The following is a 23,732-nucleotide window of genomic DNA, read 5'->3' as shown; positions in this document are numbered from 1 at the left end:
TGGAAGAAACTTGGTGTTGGGGGAAGGGGGCCAGGCGAGTGGCGATAATCTTTCAGCCTTGGCTTTTGTCCCCTACAGCCTACTTGTTACACTCTGCTGGCAACCGGACTGCAGAGCTAACCCTTTTAAGTATCCTTGGATTGCATGTGCTCACCTGTCTTTTATAGGTTAAAAACCTGGACAACTTGGATTTAATTCCCTCACGGAGTGTACTGCTGACAGGGCATTATGCATTACTGTTAGAGGTTAGCTATCTTGATTAATTATGTGTGTGGATTTATTTAAAGGGAGAAGGGCTGCTTGGGAAATGCCGCTTGGCCTGCCCTTCACAGAGCCTGTTTAAGCAGGTTGCACCAGCACTTGGCTGGTTAAATCTAGTTTGTGCAGCTTGTGTACTTTGTAGTATCAGCTATTGGTTCAAAGTTTCTTGGCTTACGAAGCCGTGTAATTTTGAGTGCATTACTGCATGAGAAAGGGGTGGGGCAGCAAAAGCTTTTTATAGGGTTTCACCTAATAAACCGTAATTTTTTAAATAAAGATTAATTTTTGAAGTATTATTTTGAGGATTTAACAGGAGCATTAGAACGTCATATTTCTTTAATTCTGACACATTTAAACTGACAGGGAAAGGGAGAGAACTTTATTTTTAAGTGATGTTTTTTCTTTTCCCCCTCTTCAATCAGAAACTGGTTCTTCCACTTTGAGTGCCAATTAAGACCCGCTGTAATGAGTATTTCGCATTCCGCCCTGCTGTTGGGCTTCAGGTGCCAGTGGTGTAGAGTGCTTAGTAGCTGAGCAGGCACAGTTACGCAGCGAGAGGCCTGGTGCGGAGTAAGTTCGGTGGCGTGGCATTTGGTTTATATAATATCACTCCAGCACAGTGCTGAGGCCACGCGGAATCCATCCTGGAAAAGTGTTCCACGGGATGCCAGAAAGGCCATGTTAATGATAAGTTTCTGGTACCTCAGCAGGTTTTGGGGGCGTGTTTTGTTCCCCACTGCTGTTTTATTCTTTGTTGTGGTTCTCTGGAGACTTTGCCACGTGAACATAGGAATTGTAAGCGCTTTGTTTATTGGTTTTTGTAGAATCCCCAGGATACTGTGAGCTTAATAATTATGTTGTTTTGTGGGTTATTGAGAGGGCATATTAAAAGCCAGTTGATAATAAAGTTTTCATTAATTATTTTAACATTTTCAAGGTAATATTAAAGGCAGTTCAACCAAAATCAGAGTCAAACATTACCACCAAAATCAGAACTACACAGTAAAACAGCTTTTGGTTTGCTTTGGTTTAGAACAGTGGTTCTCAACCTTCTGGCCCTTTAAATACAGTTCCTCATGTTGTGACCCAACCATAAAATTATTTTTGTTGCTACTTCATAACTGTAATGTTGCTACTGTTATGAATCGTAATGTAAATATCTGATATGCAGGATGGTCTTAGGCGACCCCTGTGAAAGGGTCATTCGACCGCCAAAGGGGGCGCGACCCACAGGTTGAGAACCGCTGGTTTAGAAGGAAGTTGGTTATAGCTGCCCTCCTCCAACTTTTACTGACTAGTCATCTTCCTGCAAAGTTCAAATACGGCCTTTGGTTCATACGGTCTTGTAATAAGTTTAGCTCTTAATGACATGTGTGTGTTTGTGCTCTTGACAGTTCACTGCCTTTTTGTTTTTACTTTTGATAAAGTATTAAGAAATGATAGCTGTGACATTTTATGCCTGCTTAAAGGTAACATGAGTTGATAGTCTGTGATAAACCTTTGCTTCATTTTGGTTACGGAAGAAGCTTATAACGCATTGCAATATTTATGAAGTGCTTTCTGTTTGTGTTTGCTTAGGACATGTCTCAGGAAGGCTATGGAACTAGGTCTCAACCTCCTCTGGCTCCTGGGAAACCTAATCATGAAGACTTGAACCTGATTCAACAAGAAAGACCATCAAGTTTACCAGTAAGACATTAATGTGCTGATTTGGAAATGTCAGGGGTTAAAGATTTTTTAAGAAGCTGTTGTTTTTGTTTGTTCTACTCTATATTAAGGCTTACAAGTTTCTAGATTTCAGATATATTTGCGATTTTTTTAAGGGCTTTATTTTTAGGAGCTATGTAGGCCTACGAATAAATCTGGATAAGTCTATTTCATTGTACGCGTCTCTGAGTCCAGTTGGAAGGTTTTATTGGCTGCTGGGTTTTGTGGCAGAAAAGTGTTTGTGTGGTACGGCTGCACTCGGTACACCCTGTTGCTCTCTGGTCATGGTACAGACCTGAGGGGGTTTTATAAGAGCTCACTATTAAGGGGTTCCCACTAGGCAAAGCGTATAAATGATGAGATAAAGCATCCGGTGGTGGTTTGAATTTCTTCAGGGACTTTATATAATGAGAAATCACCCAATCTTTTTCACCCAAAAGAAAGTATTTTGTTTAAAATTGGAAAAAGCAGCATATAAGTATTTCCACCAGCAAATACTGTATGGTGGCTGATGTACATATCGACTAGAGTAGAGGCTGTATTACAGGGTATAATGCTGATGCTCATAAATAGTTCATCTGTGCTTAATTTGCTTTTTTAATAAACAGCCTAATTTAAATGAGGTTTTCCTTATAAACTAAAATAATACATCTGTGCAAAATTTTATATTTTCTTGTTAAAATGTTTTGGTTTGAAGAATTATTGTTATTGCTTAATCTCTATTAAGAAATTTTATTTCAGGTGGGAGTTCAGGCTAACCACAATATTAAATATGTTTACATTAAGCACGATTTATTATATTGCTTCTGAACATTGAGAACAGCATTGGTAAGAATGTCATGCATGGCATTTGGCAGGCATACACCCCCATTTTCCATGTCCACGTAGCCCTAGGGAAGAAGGTAAGTGATGGCGACAGCGTGTCCAGGATCTGTAAATCTGAGGCACACATTTTCGAAACTCTAATTTTACAGCTTTTATTTCTCTGGTGGGTGGCATTTATCGCGGCATGTTTTTAGTCACCGTGGAGTACTGATTGTGTAGTTACTTGGTTTTTGAAGGAATGAAGAATGTGATGGATTTTGTGTTTTATCCTGTAAGCTTTTTTCTTTAGCAGATAAATCACAGAGAGCATGTAGTATGTGGGTGTGCGTGTGTGCTCATGTGTGCGTGCGCACACACTGTTGATAAGGGGAGCGTTTGCTGAGTATTTGGAAATTGGCCTGGTTTTAGGAATTTGACTCCTGGGAAGCAGATGGACCATGAATTCCACTTTTCTTCCTCCCACCAGTTTTTAAGTCTTCTCAGAGAAGCTAACTTGTAGGTTTGTGGTTGGTTGGTGCTGTCCACTGATACGCAGATTGCAGACTTTGTTCTGTATTGATCCAGGCGTTCTGTTCGCTGTAAGAAGAGCTTCAGTGTTCTGCTTTCTTCACATCCGCTGGAACCGTGGCATCACCCACGGGCTGTGCCTCTCCTCCGCCCTGATGGGAATGGGGAGTTGACGTTCAGCTCACTCACTGCGGACGTAGGGAGGGAGGAAGTGTGGGAGTCCCAGAACACTGCTGCGGAAGCCTGCTTTGGGATGGTGCTTTTTGAGCTGATTACTATTGGTAAAGCAGCTAAAAGTATTTTAGGAAGTAAGGCAATATATATGTTCATCAATCGTTTAAATTTTTCTGAATTACTCTATTTGTATACATATCATATAATGGCTTGTTTTCCTTCTTAAGTGTTAAGTGTTGCCCTAGTTGGTATTTCCTTTCTTTTTTTTGCTAACTCACAGATAGGTAAGATGCTGCCTGACTCAATAACATTTCAGTGATCTTTTTTAGAGAGCAAAGTTTTCAAGTTTTATGGTGAGTTTATGGAAGTACCATACCGGTCACTGAATGAAGGACAAACTATATAGATCAGTCGGTGTACCTAACTGTGAAGATGAAAACTGGCTTTATTTAAATGAATTTTAGCACACCCCATATTTTTCTAACAGACTCTGTTTATGTAGAAAATTTCTAAATGAAATTTACAAATATGTTTTTATTTAGGTGAATACATTGATATACACAATTAAGGTAATTATAGTTTGGGGAAAAGATTTGTTGGTGTTCAGTATGGATCTAATATCACATATTTTTAGTGTTACATTTATTATTAAGTATTTTAATTCTCCAACTTGGCTAAGTAGATACTATCGGTACTGTGAAACTGTACTTGTTATTTATCTGAATTTCCTATGGAGTCTTTTGTAGATTTATGCCGTGTTTTTTCTTAACAAATGTCGGTGATACATATTTTGTCTTTTTACTTAAGGTAAAAGGTAATCCATCATATTTGTAATCTCTAGCTTTGTAATTTGGAACTAAGGAAATTGTGGTCTTATCTGTACATTTTAAAAATGTGGCACAGTGATTTTAATGTATAGTTAGTATGTCTTATCATTACAAATGTGACTACAAGGAACCTTTTTGCTTATTTTGAGGTGGATTTTGTAATATGTTTTTGCATTGTGATGTTTTCTTCAGCATGTGTTTGTTCCACAGTTAACTTTCCATTACAAAAAGTCAGGACCTTTCCAGCAGCCTTTTGCCAGATCTATGATTTGATGCCTTAGTGATCTGTCCTCTCACCATTGTTTGAACTGGTATTTGTCTATATTTGCACATTGTTAAATTCTTGGTGATCTTCAGTAGCTAATGTAGTTGTTTCCCAGCTGACTTAGGTCTTCAGATCATCCACATAAAGCAAATGACTGATAAATTAATACTTGTCCTCTTGTTGCCCTGGGGCCATGACCAGTAATATTTGCTTTTCACTTAATGCACTCAGACCTAATCTCAGAACAAATCTTCCTTAACAATGTCCACTTATTTCCGTACCTCTTAACCATACAGCTTTTTCCCTGTTGAGATACATTAACTTACATACCTTTTGTATGACCATTATTGACAAATCTTAGCATATAACATGTAATGTTGAATTAGTTTGAGCCTGGCCCGAGTGGCTCAGTTGGTTGGGCATCGTCCTGTGCACCGAAAGGTTGCCTGTTAGATTCCTGGGCACATAGGCCCAGGTTGGGCACATATGCCCACGTCAGGGCACATATACCCAGGTCAGGGCACATATATCCAGGTTGCAGGTTCTACCCCCGGTCAGGGCAGGTATGGAGATCAACTGATCAATGTCTTTCTCTCTCGCTCTCTCCCCTCTCTCTCTGTCTTCCTTCCTGCCCTCTCTCTCCCTTCCTCTCTCTAAGCATGTCCTTGATTAAGTATGAAAAACATTAGTTTGAAGAACTCTGTCTCCTTGTAATATCATCACTTAGAAAATTAGAGCATATTGTATAGTTTTTTCCTACCTCTAATATTGATATGAAGTGAAGCCAGAATTTTTAAACAAAATAAACAGTGGAAAGTCTAAAAAATGCTATAAATTTAACTCTTTTATTTTATAAACATTGAGTATATCTCAATTTACATTCTAAGATAATCCCCAAAATGTGATGCAGCACTTTTTGTTGAGTCTTTTGTTATATTTTCATCTTTTGTGGCATTCACTGTTTATCTTTTTATTTTAGTTATTTTTTATAGCTGTCTTGGTTCCCATTAGAGTAGGATTGTTTTTGAATATTTATGTTTCATGCAGTAGGTATTTTCCTAATAGTTGATGTGAAAACTTGTAAGTACACTAGAGGCCCAGTGCACGAATTTGTGCAGTGGTGGGGTCCCTTGTGGTGGCCTGGGGAGATCAGGCTGAAACCTGCAGCCCAATGCCACCTGCAGCTCCTACCTGCCGCTTCTGCTCATCTCGGCCCCACTGCGCCTGCCAGGGGCTTGCGCCCAATTAGTCCCAGTTGGGAGAGGCTCGCACCACAGCAGCGCTCACCAGCCATGAGCCCTGCATCTGGTGTGCTCCCGAGGGGAGTGGCCTGCGGGATTGGGCTGAAATCTGCTCTCTGACATGCCCTGAGGGGTCCCGGATTATGAGAGGGCACAGGTTAGGCCGAGGGACCCACCAGTGTACAATCTGGGCCGGGAAGGGACTGCAGGAGGGCTCCAGGGCATTTCCAGCCCCATCTCACCCAGTCCGGATCAGCCGGACCCCAGCAGCAAGCTAACCATCAGTCGGAGCATCTGCTCCCTGCTGGTCAGTGCACGTCATAGCAACTGGTCAGTCAGTCAATTGTCTGCCCCCTGGTGGTCAGTGCACATCATAGCGAGTGGTTGAGCAGCCTTAGCATATCATTAGCATATTACACTTTGATTGGTTGAATAGTCGACTAGTCACTGGAGTACCGGACACATAGACTATTAGGCTTTTATTATATAGTATTCTTAAACAGTTTCAGCATTTTCTTTTAATTGCTTACGGGATCTTTTCCCAGGTGCTGAATGGACAGCAGGCAAGCCTGTGTGTCTCTGTGTCACAGGCACACAGTGGTCGTCAGAGTGTGTGACGCTGTGTTGCAGGTGGTCTTATTCTTACAGACATTTTCTTTCATCATAAAATTGCAGCTGAGTTTTACCTTGGACTTTAAGGTTTAAGAGAAGTGGGCACTTTTGGATAATGACGCTAAAAGGAAGTGAAAACATCTTCCTTAGTAATATATATTTTCTTAATTAAAAAAGAAATGGACAGAAGCAGTAATGATAATTTCAGTAAATATGGTACAGATAGCTATCTTGTTAATAAAATATTTATAAATGTGCACAAAGAAGTAAACAAACCAAAAAGCTCTGATTTTTCTTCCTCGTCTAAGCAAATAGGCTTTCTCCTCCAGGGACCTGGGTTGTTAAATATTCCTTAGTTGAGAAATAACTACTTGTTTAATTCTTCAGAAGAGGCCTGCACCATTGCACTTCAGATGGGCCCATTATTCTGTTTACCGAAGACACCGATATGATCAGTCATGTCCTCATAGCCTTTGAAAGGTCCACCAGGTCATTAAAAAGATCTTTGTGACCCTTTCTTCCCTAAATAGGAAATAGTTACAGAGGTTGGCATGAAAAGGATTTGCTCTTTCCCAGTTTAGTTAAAAAACCCTAACTGTCCTGTGGCATTGTGCTTATGGCAGTTTTGTTGAGTTTGCAATTAGAAGGAAATATTGGGGTGTAGATAAAACGTATGTTTTTTGTCTCTCTGTGAAAGGAAGGAGGTAGTAAATGCTGGTTGTTCTTTGAAACAGAGGGTGTTGAACAGGATATTGGAAGCCTAAAAGAGAATTATTGGAAAATGTTATTATGAAGCGAATTATTGGAAAATGTTGTTATAATGTTAGGTATTAGCAACAGAGCGTCAAGGATCTGCCTTAACGGAAAAAGAACACTCTATGTATGTTTTGTTTTTTTAGTCTTTGATGACATTTATGTTGGGTAGGGGTGAAAGGTCATGTACCATGTAGAATATCGATGATATATTAATAGGGACATTTTAAGCGTATAGATTTGATAATACAGTTCCTGTGAACAGTTGAAAATTACTGGAAAAAGCTAGGTGAAATGTTTTTTTAATTGGTTTTGCTTTTACTGTGTTATCAATTCAACTAGAAATACAAATTGTGAAGATGATTTTAATCTGTTAGTTGGTAGTCTTTCAAAGTTAAAATCTATCAGGTAAGAATTAGATATATGGCTGCTGAATGAACTCTTTACAAACTTAAAATATGTACATTTAACTTGATTTAAATGTTGTCACTCAAAGGTTAAGAATGCACTCACCTTTGTTGATTAGTCCTTCTCATATCAGTCTGAACATTTAAAAAATTATAAGTGAATAAAAGAGAAATCTAATCTGTTGTCACCTTATCTCAGTGTTCAAACATTGATAATGTCTGTGTGCAACTGAGACCGGAGCTATTGCTATCCGTGTTCTCTGATGCTGTTAGAATATGTTGAGGTTAGTTTTGGAACCGCGAGCCCCCCGTAGGGAGCAGGGGTTGTCTGAAGGATGGTGCCTGGTCAGGAGAGTGTTGCAGCCGCAGCACCCCTGGCATAGTCTTAAAATGGAATGTACGGACACATTTTGATATCTTGGAGGAGTTTTCAACAGAACACACACTACTTCTATTTTTTACCTAGGGTTTACTGTGTCCTTCAATGTAATATTAGTCACTGGCCTACTCAGTATGGAGACATCAGGTTTTTATTGACTTAAGATTGAAACAAACACATAATTAGGAAAAGGGATAGTGACTCTGATAAATGTTTAGTTTCCGACATGGATTGTTTCTTTAAGAGGTGATGTTTTATAATTTTATCCCCCAGGATATTGTTGTGATATTCGTAGTCATTTTGAAAATAGAGGATAATACTTGAACAAGCTAAGAAATAGTAGGAAGTGGGAAGGTATGTTTCTCCCTCTTTCAAAAAAATCCTCCACTTGGATATTTGTTCTGTAAATGAACATTCAGTAACACCTCACCAGTTTGGATTTCTTCCAGGTAAAAGCAGGCCAAATACATGGAAGTTTGAATAAATTAATATTTAAAAGAATTATAGTTTGCTTTTAAATAACTCAAATGTTTGTGTACAAAGTGTTTCTAAATTGAGATCTTCAGTCCTGTTGAAATAAATGGGCAATTATAAATTCATTATAGCTGAGATATTTGCTTAGTGGCATGTGTTATTTTTAAAAATTCATTGAGTTTTAAAAAACACACCTGTAACTAAGCATATACCCTGCAAACTTTTTCACATAAATTCTGAAGATTTGCATTTAAATATGGCGGAAATGAATTTCAACCCATTTTATGGGACTGTCAATTCAAAAAAAAAATTAATGAAGGAGTACTATAAAAAATAGGCAATAGGAGTGAAAATAAGAAAGGCTGAAACCTAACTGTCTTGCAGGATATTGGTTTTGATATAGAAGGGTAACTGTGATCTGTAGGTTGATAAATAAGGCTTCTTAAGGAAGGGATGATGGTGCACAGACTCCTGGCTAATGGAAAAGTAGGCGTACAGATTTTCCCATAACAAGCGAGGACAGAAAGTTTTGACCCAGCTTGCTGCTCTGACCTACCTGGAGCCTGGGCCTTCTCAGTGGCCCCACGGGCCAGGCTGCATGCAACTTCCAGGTCTGCTGGCGCAGAATCGCTGTGGACATAAGCCGCTCTGACCAGAGGGGCTCTCTCTGCTTACAGTGTGGGGAGAGCAGTAGTGTTGGCTTTTAAAATATAAACCACAAATAACAGCGTGTGTGAGGAATTCACACGCCTGGGTGTGGGGGCTTGGCTAGGAGAATTTGTCAGCAGCCTAGCTCCTTTATGTTTTAACTTTAGTACTTTTAGGCAAGAATGAAAAACAACCGATGTTCAGGGGTAGCTTTTCTCATTCTAACCCGCTGTTTCTGTTGCTACAAACAGCAGTTCTTGGCATGTTGAGCCAGGCAGCCTCCTTCGTGTCCCTCCTCTGCACTGGTACCTGCCGGGCCAGAGGGCTTCCTCTGGTTGCGCAGGCATGGCGGTAAAAGGCCTTGAGTGCACTTACCTTATATTACCACGCTAGGTGGGAAATAGATCTTAATTTACGGTGGCCACTTCGTAGGTAACTGAAGGCACACATCTGTTTGATATAATGAGAGATATATAACCAGCAGGAGCTCATAGGGGCATCTGTGGACTGGTTAATTGCATTTATTTTTCTTTGGACTGGAAGTAACTATTTTTAATATTAACTGCCAGTTTAGAAGCTCAGAGGCCATTGAAAACAAACTGGTAGGCTAAAAATGTCAAGATCTGTGGAATAGTCAGTGCTTCAGAACATGCAGTCTGCCTTGTGGAGAGCCTGGGGGTTCTGGGTGTCTCCCCAAGTAGGGGCCGTTGGAGTTCAATCTCGAGCAGACACAAGGTCTCACCAGAGAGGAGGAGAGGGAAAAGGAAACATTTAGGCGGCAATCCCACATCTGGGGGTACATACTAAGAAGACAGATTTTAAAATAAATGTATAAAAATATTTAAAGCAGATTTATTCTGAGGTTATAACCTGTTACAATCCACATGTTCAATCACTGAAGAGTAGTTAAGAAAATTTTGTTATGCTGATTCAATAGTCTGACCATTTTTGACCTATAAATGGCAATTTCACATCATGTTACCCAATGGACTTTCAACCTCATGAAAGTTATTCCAGTGAAAATAGGAAAAATCTGAAGACTATGCAGAAATAGAGAAAAGAATTCATGAAATAATGGCTGGTGAAATATAAAGAACAAAAATTGTATGTGTAATATAAATCCAGGCATGTAAAGTAGGTTTCCATATTGACAAAGACTAGAAAGAAAACAGAAATGAGAGAAGTTATAATAGAAAAGCAGAAGCAACAAGCATATTACTCATTCATGTTATTTATATATGTGTGTGTATATAAATATGTATGTATACATGTACACATATGTATATATATACACTTAAAGTGTGATGAACCTAAGTGTAGGTTACCGAAAATATTCAAATGTATCTAAGTCTGAAAGAAACATGTTAACCTGTAACTCCAGAGGGAAAAGGAAATTCACCGGTTGATTCTTAAATGGAAATATCAAATAGCAGCCAGCTGAAAGGGAGTGGTTTGCCTGCTCCACGCTGTGGGTTCTGGGAGGAAAGGCCTCGGAACACATATTTATTCCTGCTGTTGTCCCAGGATCTGAATCCAAGAAGTGATTTGCTTCATTACACCTGAACCAGCTTTGCAAATCTTGCCTTGGAGATTTGGGGGATACTTAATTTTTTGTTCTTGGGTCTTTGGCAAGAGTTCCACTTGTGTCACCTCTTCGGGGCCCAGTTTCTGACTGATAAATAGCAAGGTTCTAGGTGAAAGCATCAACTTGATGTGGTATCTTATCCAATAGAGCCCGGCTGGTGCACTTGGTCAAAATTGTATTGTCACAGGCTCCTGGTGTGACACAGCCCTGTATGCCTGGGGGCATCTGAGGGCATCTGTTCTAGCTGTATCTGTCAGGATAGGTATTCTATAGTTAAAAAGAGCCCTTCAATCTCGGAGGCTTAACACAACAAAAGTATATTCTTTGTTTTTGTTACGTGGACAACACATAGTGTGGCAGAAGGTCAGTAACTCAAGGAATCAGACTTGCAGACCAGCCACCTTCTCAAACATTGACAGCCACTGTGCTGGAGGGAAACCAGCACTCCCCGGAGGGCCTTTCACCCCTGAAAGCCATTCATTACTCACAGGTCACTTGCAGAATTAGTCACAAAGCCCTGCCCATTGTAAGGGTGTGGGAAGTGCAGTCCTACTGTGTGCTGGGAAGGCAGGAAGCTGGAAATGCTGGACCAACATCATTAATGACGATAAGACTCTTCTTCCTGCATCATTTATTTTTAAGAGGATACTGAGGTGTGACGCTAGCCGTGCCTTCAAATACCTCCTATGAAGAACAAAAAACTGTCGCTTTAGGAGAGGAAATAAATATGTGTAGAGAAGGCTCTTACCTGAGAGCACCATTTCCTATTCTTCTCTCACAGTGTGGGATTTTAGAGGCGTCGCTATGGTTCTCATCTTTTTCTTTTGCCTTCTCTAAATTGTTGTAAAATAGCTGAATGGTCTTGTTTTCCTTTGTTTGGGTCAAGAAATTTTAGCTGAAAATTGTTACTGTGTGAAAGAAGATTATTGACTCAACAAGCCTTCAATTTTCCATGAATAACACTCCCACCCCCTGGCTTCAGGAACATGCCGTGCATGCATTCTATTTTAAAATACAGACTGTAATTTAAAACAGGCAGTTTGATGCCCCACTGAACTTTGTTTAAGCCTGGCATAAAGGGGGAAAGCTTTACACCACGCTTTCTCAACCACCTTTCTCATAACGCAGGCTATTTAAAAAACGCTTCCAGGTGTATTGTTGTCCCTTTCCACAGGACCTGAATTTTATCCAATGTTAGGTTGTGATGTGTGTCCTTTCACTGTATTTCATTATCGGGCTTTCGTTTGAATTTCTCAGGGTTCAGGGTAGGGTCCATTTGCAGTGGAGTCTGTGTCACGCATCTGTGCGTATGGCCCACATTTAGTGTGTGGGAGAACATGAACTCTAAAGTTAAATTCATAAGTTTTGGCATTCACTGATGGATAGCTATTTTTCTAGATTTAAATAGTGTCTGATTATTAAACTGGAATGACATAAATATTTAATTGTAAGACTGTTTACTATTATATCATTATAAACCTGATCAGATGGAAGTTGTTTATAGCACTTGCCTTTTTTCCCTCCTCACAAAAATGAAAATGACTAGCTTATAATGATTGTATGCAAGAAACGATGACTCTGTTTTGATAAAATCATATATTTTGACGTGGAGAGCTGTTCTAGCGCTGATGCTGAATGGTAAACAGGCTACATCTCAGCCAAGGTTCTGGTCTGGAGCCATTCATGTGATTTCTCAGGACCTTTCGTGTCCTTCTCTGAAAGATGAATGATAGAGTTAACAATCCCAGAGCATGTTGAAACTCCTAAGTGTTGTGTTAAGGGCCTTTGTTAGTATGTAAGAAAAAAGCGCTGATAAGAATGAACCTCTGCCTTCGGGAGGAAGTTGAATGAGAGGGTGCAGCCAGCTCAGAATCCTACGGGATGGCTCATGTAGCCCTTGGTGGTTTCCCATTCTCCGGGCCATTTGCCTTTGAACACCTGTGGGGACTTGGGTGCCCGATTGAGTACACAGCCTTCCCTGCAGGCCATGGGAAGCCAGGGCCCTTCCTGTGGACTCTCTAATACCTCAGGGATTATAGAGCCTCCCCCACCCCCATGTACTGGAGATGTACCGCGTGTAGGGAAGTCTAGAGAGGAGGAGACAGGTTCACATGAAAAGTTGAGAAGGACATTTGACCCCTGAGCAGCGTGGGGATTAGGGGCAGCTGAGCTGTCAGAAGTCCACGTATAACTTTGATTCCCCAAAACCTAACTAATAGCTTACTGTTGACTGGAAGCCTTATCGGTAACATGAACAGTTGATTGACACGTATTTTGTATGTTATATTCTGCACTGTATTATTACAATGAAGTAAGCTAGGGAAAAGAAAATGTTAAGACAAGCATACGGAAGAGACCATACATTTATAGTTCTATTTTTTGAAAAAATGTCATGTATATGTGGGCCTGCTCGGTTCAAACCCATGTTGTTCAAGGGTCAGCTGTACATATATCGGGTGTCTTTACCTGGTAAAGTGGGAGGTAGAAAAGACAGACGAATAAGGAAGCAGCAGGACAGGGAATTTTGTCTTCTATGCCTTTCCCGTTGCACCAGTGGGAGCCTGGTGGCGACCGCCTTCTCATCCAAGTGTCAGGCAGCAGGCGGTTTCCATTTCTTGCTATGGAATGGAAATGGAAAAGGTTTACTTTGCACACTAAAGTAATGAGTAACCCTCTGCTTTTTAAACTGAGATTTACCACGAGTGGAGGTTCTAGTCACCCAGAGACATGAAAACCGCCCTTTGTCGTAACAAACCGAAGCCAGTTTGATGGATATTGTCCCCGGTATTTCTGCATTTTGTGTGTCTTGTCTTTGTCTTTGAAGCTCCTGGCTTGATTTGGGCGGAGTGGAATGCCACAAGTCTTGCTTGTTATTTCACTCCTCTTTCTGCCAAAGCCCCAAATGAAGTGCACTGAGGCAGTGGCATAAGCTATGCTAACCCAGTAGTCCAGAACGAGGAGCCTGGTGACCTCTGAGTGACGGGCAGCTCAGCAGGGTCCGGGCCCCATCTGTAACTTGGACCCCGGCACTAATACTCTGTCTTTCTAAAAAATGTTCTGGTGTAAGTAGGGATCTTAGTCTTATTTTTCCCATGGTATGGGCGGTTGAGTGCAGTGAACCAGTTAGCACCCCAAATATACGTGGTTGGTCTTTTGTAATTACCTGTATCTGGAGAAAATTTGACTCTAAAATAATAACACTTATTATATATATGGTAAGTATTGGAACCATCTTTAAAAGTCTGGTTTTATATAAATGAAAGTTTCAGTTAATTAACACTGGAAACCACTAGGAAAAGAATAATAAATATGCCCAGAGGAAAGGTCTTAGAGAACATAGGAGGTATGAGGTACATGGACTTTACAGACAGCCCTTTCACCATCCGTTTTGCCTGCTCAGTGCCAGATCCCAGCCTGCTCATCTATGTGTGATGCTTGAGACTTTTACGTCACCACGATGAGGGAATTCTGCCATGTTTTTTATTTGTGCAAAGCTTTCATTTTCAAAACGCCTTCATTATCAACCCGGAGGCAGGGGACAACCTTCGAGGCTCTTATGTCACAGTTGAGGGTGAGTCACATTAATAAAAGGTGATGACAGTGAGAATGCAGAGGAAAACATTGTTGAAATGAAGGAAGGGATGAATGATAGATGCTTTTAAGGTTTTTAAGGTGAACGACCTGGAGGTGTGGTGCTGTTGGTGACAAACACCGGGAAATTGGTTTTGGGAGTTGGTTTAGGGAGGAAAGAATACCCAGAGATTTTATGAGATTAAAAAGTAAGTCCTGAATAACTGTGCTTGAATTCTGAAACTCCTAAAAGGAAGCAATTCATTTTTGCTCCTAAAGCCTTCTTTTTTATAGAGTTCTTGATATAAGATGTAAAACATTGTCATAAATAGGAATTGATGTTGAGAAAATGATCTCATTGGCTATAACTTTCCATTTCACTTAAATTCTTGGATATGATTTAAAGACTGTTGTAGCAGAGTTTGTATAAACTCAGCAGATCATACCAAGCGTTTCTAATCTAACTAGGAGTAAGACAAGAGTGCAGTCTAAAGAAATATGAAACTTTCTATAGTTCCATTGGGATTCATGTCTGGTCTCATTCTGTTTGCTTTTAGGATAGTGCATCTTAATAAGTTCCTTGCGTAGGGACCAGTCACTTTATATTGTTTTGTTTGGTTTACTCTTGAATGATTTAGACTTTGTTCTTGTACCAGTTCATTTTGGAGGAACATTCCTTAGTTAAATTTATCTCATTATAATTTCTCCTTTTCTGAAACTTACTTTGAATTTATGTGTTTGCGAGTCTGTTATACAAATTTAATGTCTCTACTTTTTATTTCTTTTTTGAAGGTATGTGACTGTGGGAGGGGGTGGAAATGGGGCTTTAATATGCTATTTTTGAAAGATTGCTCTCTCTTTTTAAGAAATGGTTTACCCCTTTGAGCACATGGTTTCCTAAGGTACGTTTGAATCCCAGCAGAGAATGTGGGTCTCAGGGAGATCACCATGAACTCTGCAGGGATACTCTCTGTTTTTTAAAACCAGAGGTTTTAAAACCTCTCCCCACGTCCCCTGGTTTTTAAAGCACTGTCCTCTCACTGCTCCCATAAAGAGCAAAGGTTTAATATTAATGAGTTCTTAATATGTGTGTATTTTTACACATTTAATTTGCTTCATATTGTTAAGCTCTAATTCCCAGATGTGGAAATAGAGACTTAAAAATGGCAGCACACTTGCCTCAAAATTCAACAGACGTGGAGTTAGAGTCCACCCATAGCTCATTTACTAGAGCAGCTGCCTGGCTGCACCTGTGCCCGGCTCCTCAGGGTCCTGTAAATTTCAATTGTCAATCCAAGACTTTCCTTTTCAGTTAAATCTTTTGCCAATTTTGATTAAAACCATGAGTGTCCTTGAATAAATACAAATGTGTTCAGTTTCCCCAAGTGTTTTGCCATTCATAGCTACTGCATTTACGTGTTCCTTAGTCACATGCCTAAATGTGGACATTCTCAAATAAGGCACAAGATTTCACTTCACCCAGAAAAATTTAGTTACATTCAACAGTCAGTTATTGATTACTTCCTTATTTTTAAAATTTTATATTAGACTAGAGGCCCGGTGCACAAAAATTTGTGCACTCGGAGGGGAGGGGGGTCCCTCAGCCAGGCCTGTGCCCTCTCGCAGTCTGGGACCCCTCGGGAGATAACGCCCTGCTGGCTTAGGCCTGCTCCCGGGTGGCAGAGGGCAGGCCTAATCCCTAGGTGCAGCCCCTGGTCAGGCTCAGAGCAGGGCCGATTGGGGAGTTGGGGCGCCGCCCCCTGTCATGCTCAGAGCAGGGCCAATCAGGGGGTTGGGGCGCTGCCCCCTGTCACGCACAGAGCAGGGTCAATCAGGGGTTGGGGAGCTCCCCCCTGTCACGCACAGAGCAGGGCCGATCAGGGGGTTGGGGAGCTCCCCCCCCTGTCACGCACAGAGCAGGGCCCATCAGGGGGTTGGGGAGCTCCCCCCTGTCACGCACAGAGCAGGGCCCATCAGGGGGTTGGGGAGCTCCCCCCTGTCACTCACAGAGTAGGGCCAATAGGGGAGTTGGGGCACCGCCCTCTATCACCCACAGAGCAGGGCCGATAGGGAGGTTGTGGCCCCGCCCCCTGTCACACACAGAGCCGCAGGGCGATCAGGGGGTTTGGGCGCTGCCCCCTGTCATGCTGATCCCGGTGCTGGGAGGCATATTACCCTTTTACTATATAGGATAGAGGCCTGGTGCACGTGTGGGGGCCGGCTGGTTTGCCCTGAAGGGTGTCCTGGATCAGGGTGGGGGTCCCCACTGGGGTGCCTGGCCAGCCTGGGTGAGGGGATGATGACTGTTTGCAGCTGGTCACACACCCTTCAGGGTCGGGGTCCCCACTGGGGTGCCTGGCCAGTCTGGGTGAGGGGCTGAGGGCTGTTTTCAGGCTGGGACTGAAACTCCCAACTGCTCCTTTTTTTCTTTTTCTTTTTTATTCTGGGCCAGCTTTAGCTCTGAGGCTCCAGCTCTTAGGCATCCGCCGCTGAAAGCAGGTATCTGGTTTGTTTCGGTTCTATAATCGAAACTCTGTATCAATTCCAGCTCTGAGATCCCGGGCTCGCTGAAAGCTGGTTTCTGGGGTTTTGTTTAGCCTCTGTATTTGTTACAATGTTTTTTAAACTGCAGGCTCAGAGGCCGGCAAGGCAGGAGGGGAAGGTTGGTTTCCTCCGTCACTGAAGCAAGCAAGCCTCATGTTAGTTTCAAGCTGCCTGGCTGCCGGCCGCCATCTTGGCAGGCAGTTAATTTGCATATCTCGCTGATTAGCCAATGGGAAGGTTAGCAGTCGTATGCCAATTACCATGTTTCTCTTTTATTAGATAGGATGTCAGAATAAAATAATAACATTTGAGTTATTTCACTAACTTATTAGTGTGTGTTCTTTCCTATAGTACTTTTCAGCAGTAAGAAATCAAACAAGAAAACATACCTGCATTGAGGATGCCTGTTGTTTAAAATACTTTAACATATTTTCTTATTTAATCTTCAGATAACCATCTATGGAACCTGAGAAATTCATACTTTCAGCATGTGTAACTTCACAGAAATGTTTTGTCCTTTTGTGGAAGTCTTGACTATCTGAAAGCATAAGAACAGTGATGGCTGTATCAGAACCATGCTAGCTTTTTCCATAGGGCGTTCAGGAGGTCTTGTGTCGGGTCCTGTCAGGGCCCGTGGTCCTGGGGGAGGGAACACTGCGCCTGGCGCTTTTGTGGACACTTGTCCTGCTAAAGGAGTGAAGATGCCAGCTTTCTTCAGTGACTTCATTATTTTTGCCTCTTTTCTCCTGACTTAATTTTCATGGGGAAGAAAACAAGGTGTTAAAGTTCTAGCATCTTTGATATAATTCTGGCCCCTTGTTGGGGGTGTCAGATTTGGAAACTGCATCTGAATATGCACATTATGGCTGACGAGGCACATTGCACAGGTACTATCAACTTAGCTTTACTGCCTGTGTACCTCAGCTTTACCCATTTGCGCGATGAGATATAACATATAAAACCTCTCGCCTACGTAAGTGCTCCGTAAATGTCAGTTTCTTACCCTTGGATTGCCCTCCTTTGAAACTGCCTTCAGCTGTCAGGACCTGTTAGGGCTGCTAGTCCACCCAACTTCCCTGAGGGTCAGCCTTCCTTTCCTGGGGCTGAGGAGAACCGGAAGAGAGCCCGCCCGTCACGGGACTGTGGCAGCTGACTCTGGGCCACAACTTTATCTCATTGACTCCTCTCCTGTTGCTCTGTTGTTGAACCCCAGCACTACTGGGGACCCCTTTGGACTGGAATATGTTGGTGGGAATACCACTGGGATTCTTCCGCATTCATGTTGATTTTGCATTCTTCATTATTTTTTTTTAGCACATAACAGAAAAACATGAGTATAAGAAAACTACATTAACACTGTATAATTAAAAGCAGTTTCCCCAATATTATGCTGCAATTTTTCATTTAAGTACTGCAGATGAAATCATTGCGAGAGAATGGGGGGTGAAGAGGCAAAAATCCTGTGGAGTTCATCTCATGGCTGACTGGTTATGAAAAATTATAGTTGTATACTTTAGACAATTAAAACACATTGACCATTCAAAAATGTAATGTCAGTCACTAGTATTATACTCACTTGCACTCCCAACATTGTTGACAGAGGTGGACAGTAATTGACTGCAGTGGTTGGAGTTACTTTGCTGTTCTTTTCCAACTTGGGTATTCGATGAGTAGTAAAGCCACGCGAAAGAGACAGAGAAAAGAAAAAGAAGGCCGAAGCAAAGACATGGGTAGAAGTCTGCCTGTAGTCAAATCTGCTTTTAGATAAACCGCTTCGATTTTTCAAAGAGTTTTCAGATTTCTGAGACAGATAAGCCTGTGAACCATGTGGTTGTCTAGGAAGAACCAGCTGTGACTGATGACATCTTTAGTGGGAGGTGAAGGGGCTGCTGAGTCAGGGAAAATAAGATCTACTTTTAAGTCATGTACAGAGGGGGTTATAGCGGAGGAGAGCGAGCAGGGTGGCAAGCCTAAATAATTATGTTGATACAGGAAATACCCCCTTTGAGTCCTACCTCTTCCCTTCCCAGTGGCAGGGGATTTAAGTAAATGCGCTGTGGTAAGGCAGGTGGCGTTTTGGAGGGACTATCTTGGAAGTGCCTTATCCTGGTGCCTCATGTTACTCTTTTCGACAGCTGTATTTATTGATGTTTAAGTATACATCCCAAATAGGGAACTTGGGCAAATGGTTATTTTACAAGTCAACTATATTTACCCAGTGGTGGTAGCCAGTGAAATAGTACCTGGGCAGATTATACAAGGGTTACAACTGTAACTAGATTAAGACATTTGCCTTTCCCAGTATTTTATGGACTGTTCTGTGTATTATACTCACTATCACCAGTTTTACTTTTGAATTTACCTACAAACCTAGTTTCTTATTAACAAAACTATATAAAGTTTAATGTAATTAGTGCATTCCTTTAGCTTCCCTAATATTTTTTTATGCTGTGGCATTCTAATAATATAAGGCATAACCAAGATGCTATATAACAGTGATCAATATTTAAGAATATAGATTTCTTCATCTATGAAAGTGTTTAAAAATAGCTTGAATGAGGTATTCTTTCAATATGTGTCCCTATGAATTATAAATAAATTTGTTTATTTTCAAGTATGCCAATGACCACATTGACTGAAAGAGTCCTGTTGTGACAGACTGTTTTCATTTCCTGTGATGTTTTTATTAGAATTTATAACCCATGTGCTTCTAAAAAGGATTTGAGTTGACCTCCAGTAAAACATTTGTGCAAACTGAGATGACTCAAAGTGGAATACAATTTTTAAAAAAAAATGTTTTAAGAAGAGAGAAGCAAATAAACCATGATAATAGAGTACCATGAATAACTGAAATTCATGGCTGCATTCCTGATTACCAAGGTAGAGGGGAAATTGAGGTTATGCAATTATCAACATAAAGCGAAAAACAGAACTTCTTAAGGAAAGAAAAAAACATAATTTCCTGAGGAAAGAATATCGCTTTTCTTCTATTATTTTATAAAAGCAAATGTAAAGTATTCCTGTGAAAATAATGAGTAATGATGCCAAAATATGGGTTTTCCAGTTTTTATGGTGTTAAAGAAGTTGTTTCAGGTTATCTGGGATGGTTAAGGGCATAAATTAGGCGTCCTATCAAATAAGTGAATGAATGGCTATACAGTCTATTACTTGCTTAGCTGTCAAAATTAGCAGTATAAACACAGCAATTGTCTCCAAAGGAGTCGCTTATTGAGCACGCTTTCATTTCATAATAATTTTTAAAAGTAATTATTTTGTAAGCATAATACATGTAACAGGATGAAAAGTCATTTAGTAAGTAAATAGTTCAGTTGTAAAGAGTGTATCTTTCATCAACATCTTTTTTTGTTTTGAGGGGTAGGTGACAAATTTGTTTTATAGTTCAGCATTTTTCTGTTGTATGTTTTTATTGGAGAAGGTTGCTAATATTTAGGTTGTAAAATTTGGGCTCAAGATTAATTGGTGAGATAGGCTAGTGACCTAAATTTTACAGTGCAAACTTTCCACTAATGACTTAACAATTATAACTGTGTCAGTTTATATCTTGTGGCAAAATGATGTGACTTATTTTTCTTGTTCCTCTTGACTTGAGTACTTTATAAACTTGGAGGAGAAGGATGCGTCTATAATCCGCCCAGCTCCTTTCAGAGTTTTAGTGCGGAGGGGCGCCATAGCTGGTGACGCCCCCTCTCCCCTCTGAACAGCCCCCCGCCCGGATCGGCCATGGAGGAAATAGAAGACTGACTATGCTTTGGTTGCTGTGCCGTGTACTTTAGAGAGAATGGGTGAGCAGCAGGCCAGAGACCTAGTAGGGACAGGGGTTTGACACCAGCTGACTTGAATCCACAGCTGTCTCTTTCCTTGGCCAATCATTGCCTTTTGCAGGGAAGGGGACAGGCATATTGTAGTCTTCACATCTGGTCAAAAGGGGCTGCCGTGTTTTGCTTCTGTTACTGTAAGGGAATTGGACTTTTTAAAGCCCCAAACCTAAGAGACAATGCGACAAACAAGAATTTACCATATTTATTATTCTCATAAAACACTAACATTGTAGTAAAACTACCTCTGTTCATTTGTCAGCCAATCTAGCCCTTTGCAACGTCTTTCTAATAAAAGCAAGTCCTGGTGGTTTAGTAGTTCCTCCTTGTAGAGAACCCCCAGAAAGCCTTTGCTTCGGTGCCTCTAAGGAAAGTTGTTTGCTCCATCCAGGGCCTGTGCTTTTTGCACATGTTCGGCTGCGGAATCATGAAACAGCACTGTCTACGTCAGCTTTATTCATTTATGGGTTGTTGTTTTGTTTAAGACAAACCCCCTTGTAAATTGGCAAATTGTTTTTCAGCATTTCCCTTCGGAGGGCTTACAGGAAAATGCCGAGTATGTTGGGGTTATGGTAGTTAGAACACAGCTCATCTGGGTGGCTGCTCTCCGGTGCTGAGTGCACAGGTACATTCTGCTCCCTGAGCTGGCTGCTTGTGCTCGAAATAGGCTTTGACAAATGCCAGCTTCAGCAATGTAGGAGTAGCAGTTACAGAGGTGGCTTTGCAAGTCCCCTGGAACAGCCATGCACACCTTCAGTTCCTCTTACTCCGAATGAGAAAGGGGATGACAGAGCTATTTTTATTTTCTCCTGGGAGCTAGAAAAAGGAAGGCGGACTCTGCACCGTGTAATTTTAAAAAACAACAACAGAAAATCAGATCCCGTTGAGATTCTTTCTCGCTTACTTTTTGTTGTACTTTTGCTGTCTCCCAGGGTGTTTGACTAGTGAAGTCTTCCCCCAGGAATATGAGACTATGTGGTACAGTCCGCCTCATAACCTTCCTGGATATTTTTATAATTTATCATCAGCTGACACCGCCTGGGTAGAATATTCTTACCACTCCCTCTGGCTGCTGGAAGTCTGAAATTACATCTTTGTCTTTGAAGTCAGGCATACTGTTAGCGTTGCTATGGCGACAGGGTGGGTAATGGAGTCCACAGACAGGAGATTGGTATTTAGCGTTTAAACGCTGCTGTACACAAGGCCTTGATTTTTAGAGTGGTTACTGAACTGTCCCCTTTTAGTAAATGTTTAAAAATTACATTTTTACATGGTCTTACTAGATTAATAGTCATGGTTTATTTCATTTTAACTGCAAGGATAAAAGCATTATTCCATTAAATGGGTAGCTTTTTTTCTCTTTTGGCTTATGCATTATTAACACAGGCCTTCCTGTTTTGCTTGTAACATTTTATAGGCTTTTTCAAACATGCAGTCAGATTTGCTCTGTTGCTCCTTTATTTTTGGGACTTAACCCATTATCAGCTTGATCTTAAACAATTTCAGAGGAGACAAAGTTCCAAGAAACTAAGCTTTTAAAGTACTAAAATATGAAGAGTGTGTGTGTGTGAACTGAATTGAATTTCAGCAGTAACTTTATTTAAAATTTAAGTGTCTGTTTAGTCCCTCTCCTATAGTGCACCCTCACATACCATATGAAAGGAAAGACTTCACTGTTGTCGGGAGCTATGGATTAATTTTGAAAGGTTTTAGTTAATGTATCTTTTGAAGTAATAGTCTGTCACCTTATTAAATCTGTTGGGTCTGAGACCAGTTACTTGTATATATACATATGATTTGTTGAATCTTAAAAGTTTATTATTTATATATATATATATATCCCTCCCTACCTGATATATGAATTGCTTCTAAAATATTAGTTTGAATGTCTTGTAATATGGAACTCTCCATAAAGTATTTTATTTCTAATCATTTAAATTGTTAGGAAATTCTTTCTTCTCTTAACATGAAATGTTTTCTTGGATTGTGTTCTTTTTCCTTCTTAAATCAGACAAGATAAATCTAAGTCCCTCCTCTATAACATGGCTGTTCAGATATTTGAAGGTAGTTTTCAGTTTACCTGGTTTTTACTTCGCTAACTAGTTCCCCTGGTGTTGGGATCTTGGAAATGAAGCGGTGCCATTTGAGGGGCCCAATAGTCAGGGAGTGGGACTGTTGGTCGTCGGCGTGGCTGCTGGAGACAGCAGGCAGTGGGCGCAGGGCTGCCTCTTCTCCCCCCATGTTTCTCTGTATCCATCTGTGTCCCTGACTGCCCTCTGCTTCAGTGTGTCCCCAGCTGTCCAGGACCCAGGGGTACTGGGTACTAGGGAAGTTGAAACTGGCTTAGTCCTTCCTGGGGGTCCAAACCTTGGGGAAGACGTGCACGGGGCTGGCATTGGGGAGGAGAGCAGGGCACCTGCTTCTTAGTTCAAGGGGCTTTGCCTCCTGGCTCACCACTGCCTGTGGGAGGGGAGTGGAGGAAAGGGTGAGCCTAGTGGGCCACTCAGAAGGAAGACATTTTCTTTGTGAATGGGCCCAGTTTCTCCTTGGCTTGAAAGTCATCTGCCCCCCCACAACCCCCCTGTCTGCAGAAGCCAGGGCTACGCTCGAGAGAGAGATGCCTGGCGGGCACAGCGCCTACAAATGAACTCCCTGACAATACGTTTTATAGATCAGGAAAAACTTCACTTCCGACCAGGGCTGGTTCCTGGAATGGCAGGGGAAATAATCCCCTGGCATGGCCCCTGGGGCCAGTGTCCTTTCCTTCCTCACTCAGCACGCCCGAGGATGGCGGCCAGCTACGCTTCTCTAATTGACCAGCCGTTTGGGCTTGAATTTGGGGTGAGGGATGGTTAAGTTCTCATTCCAGTGAAACTCTTAATGTGATTTTCATGAAGTGAATTGTGCATCTCCCCCCAAAAGGAAAAATAAATACGAGTGGATTTTGGTTGCTGAATGCTGCCGTGTTTGCAGCATTTGTAGCCAAAAGTGTGTGCAGGAACCTGGGCTATTCTAGACCCCCCCCCCCCCCCCCCCATCCAGCAGAGCCTTCCGCAGTAGGAAAACACCCCATATCTTGTGGTCCAATATGCTAGCCACTTGCCATATGCTGCTATG

At 41.4% G+C, this 23,732-nt stretch overlaps 1 protein-coding gene across 7 annotated transcripts in view; it reads left to right on the top strand.

The window, feature by feature from the left end:
• The window catches only part of ARID1B (AT-rich interaction domain 1B), a 400,125-nt gene that overhangs the window by 175,720 nt on the left and 200,673 nt on the right, over positions 1-23,732 (top strand). For all 7 annotated transcript variants that reach the window (XM_059699964.1, XM_059699960.1, XM_059699962.1 and 4 more), the window contains one exon: positions 1,840-1,950. In XM_059699964.1, coding sequence (XP_059555947.1) covers positions 1,840-1,950 — 111 coding nt within the window. The remainder of the gene's footprint in view (positions 1-1,839; positions 1,951-23,732) is intronic.

Source organism: Myotis daubentonii, chromosome 6 (assembly GCF_963259705.1).
Source record: "Myotis daubentonii chromosome 6, mMyoDau2.1, whole genome shotgun sequence".
NCBI classification, from domain to species: domain Eukaryota; kingdom Metazoa; phylum Chordata; class Mammalia; order Chiroptera; family Vespertilionidae; genus Myotis; species Myotis daubentonii.
The sequence above is the reverse complement of the archived record's forward strand: the minus strand, read 5'-3'. Positions and strand labels throughout refer to the sequence as shown.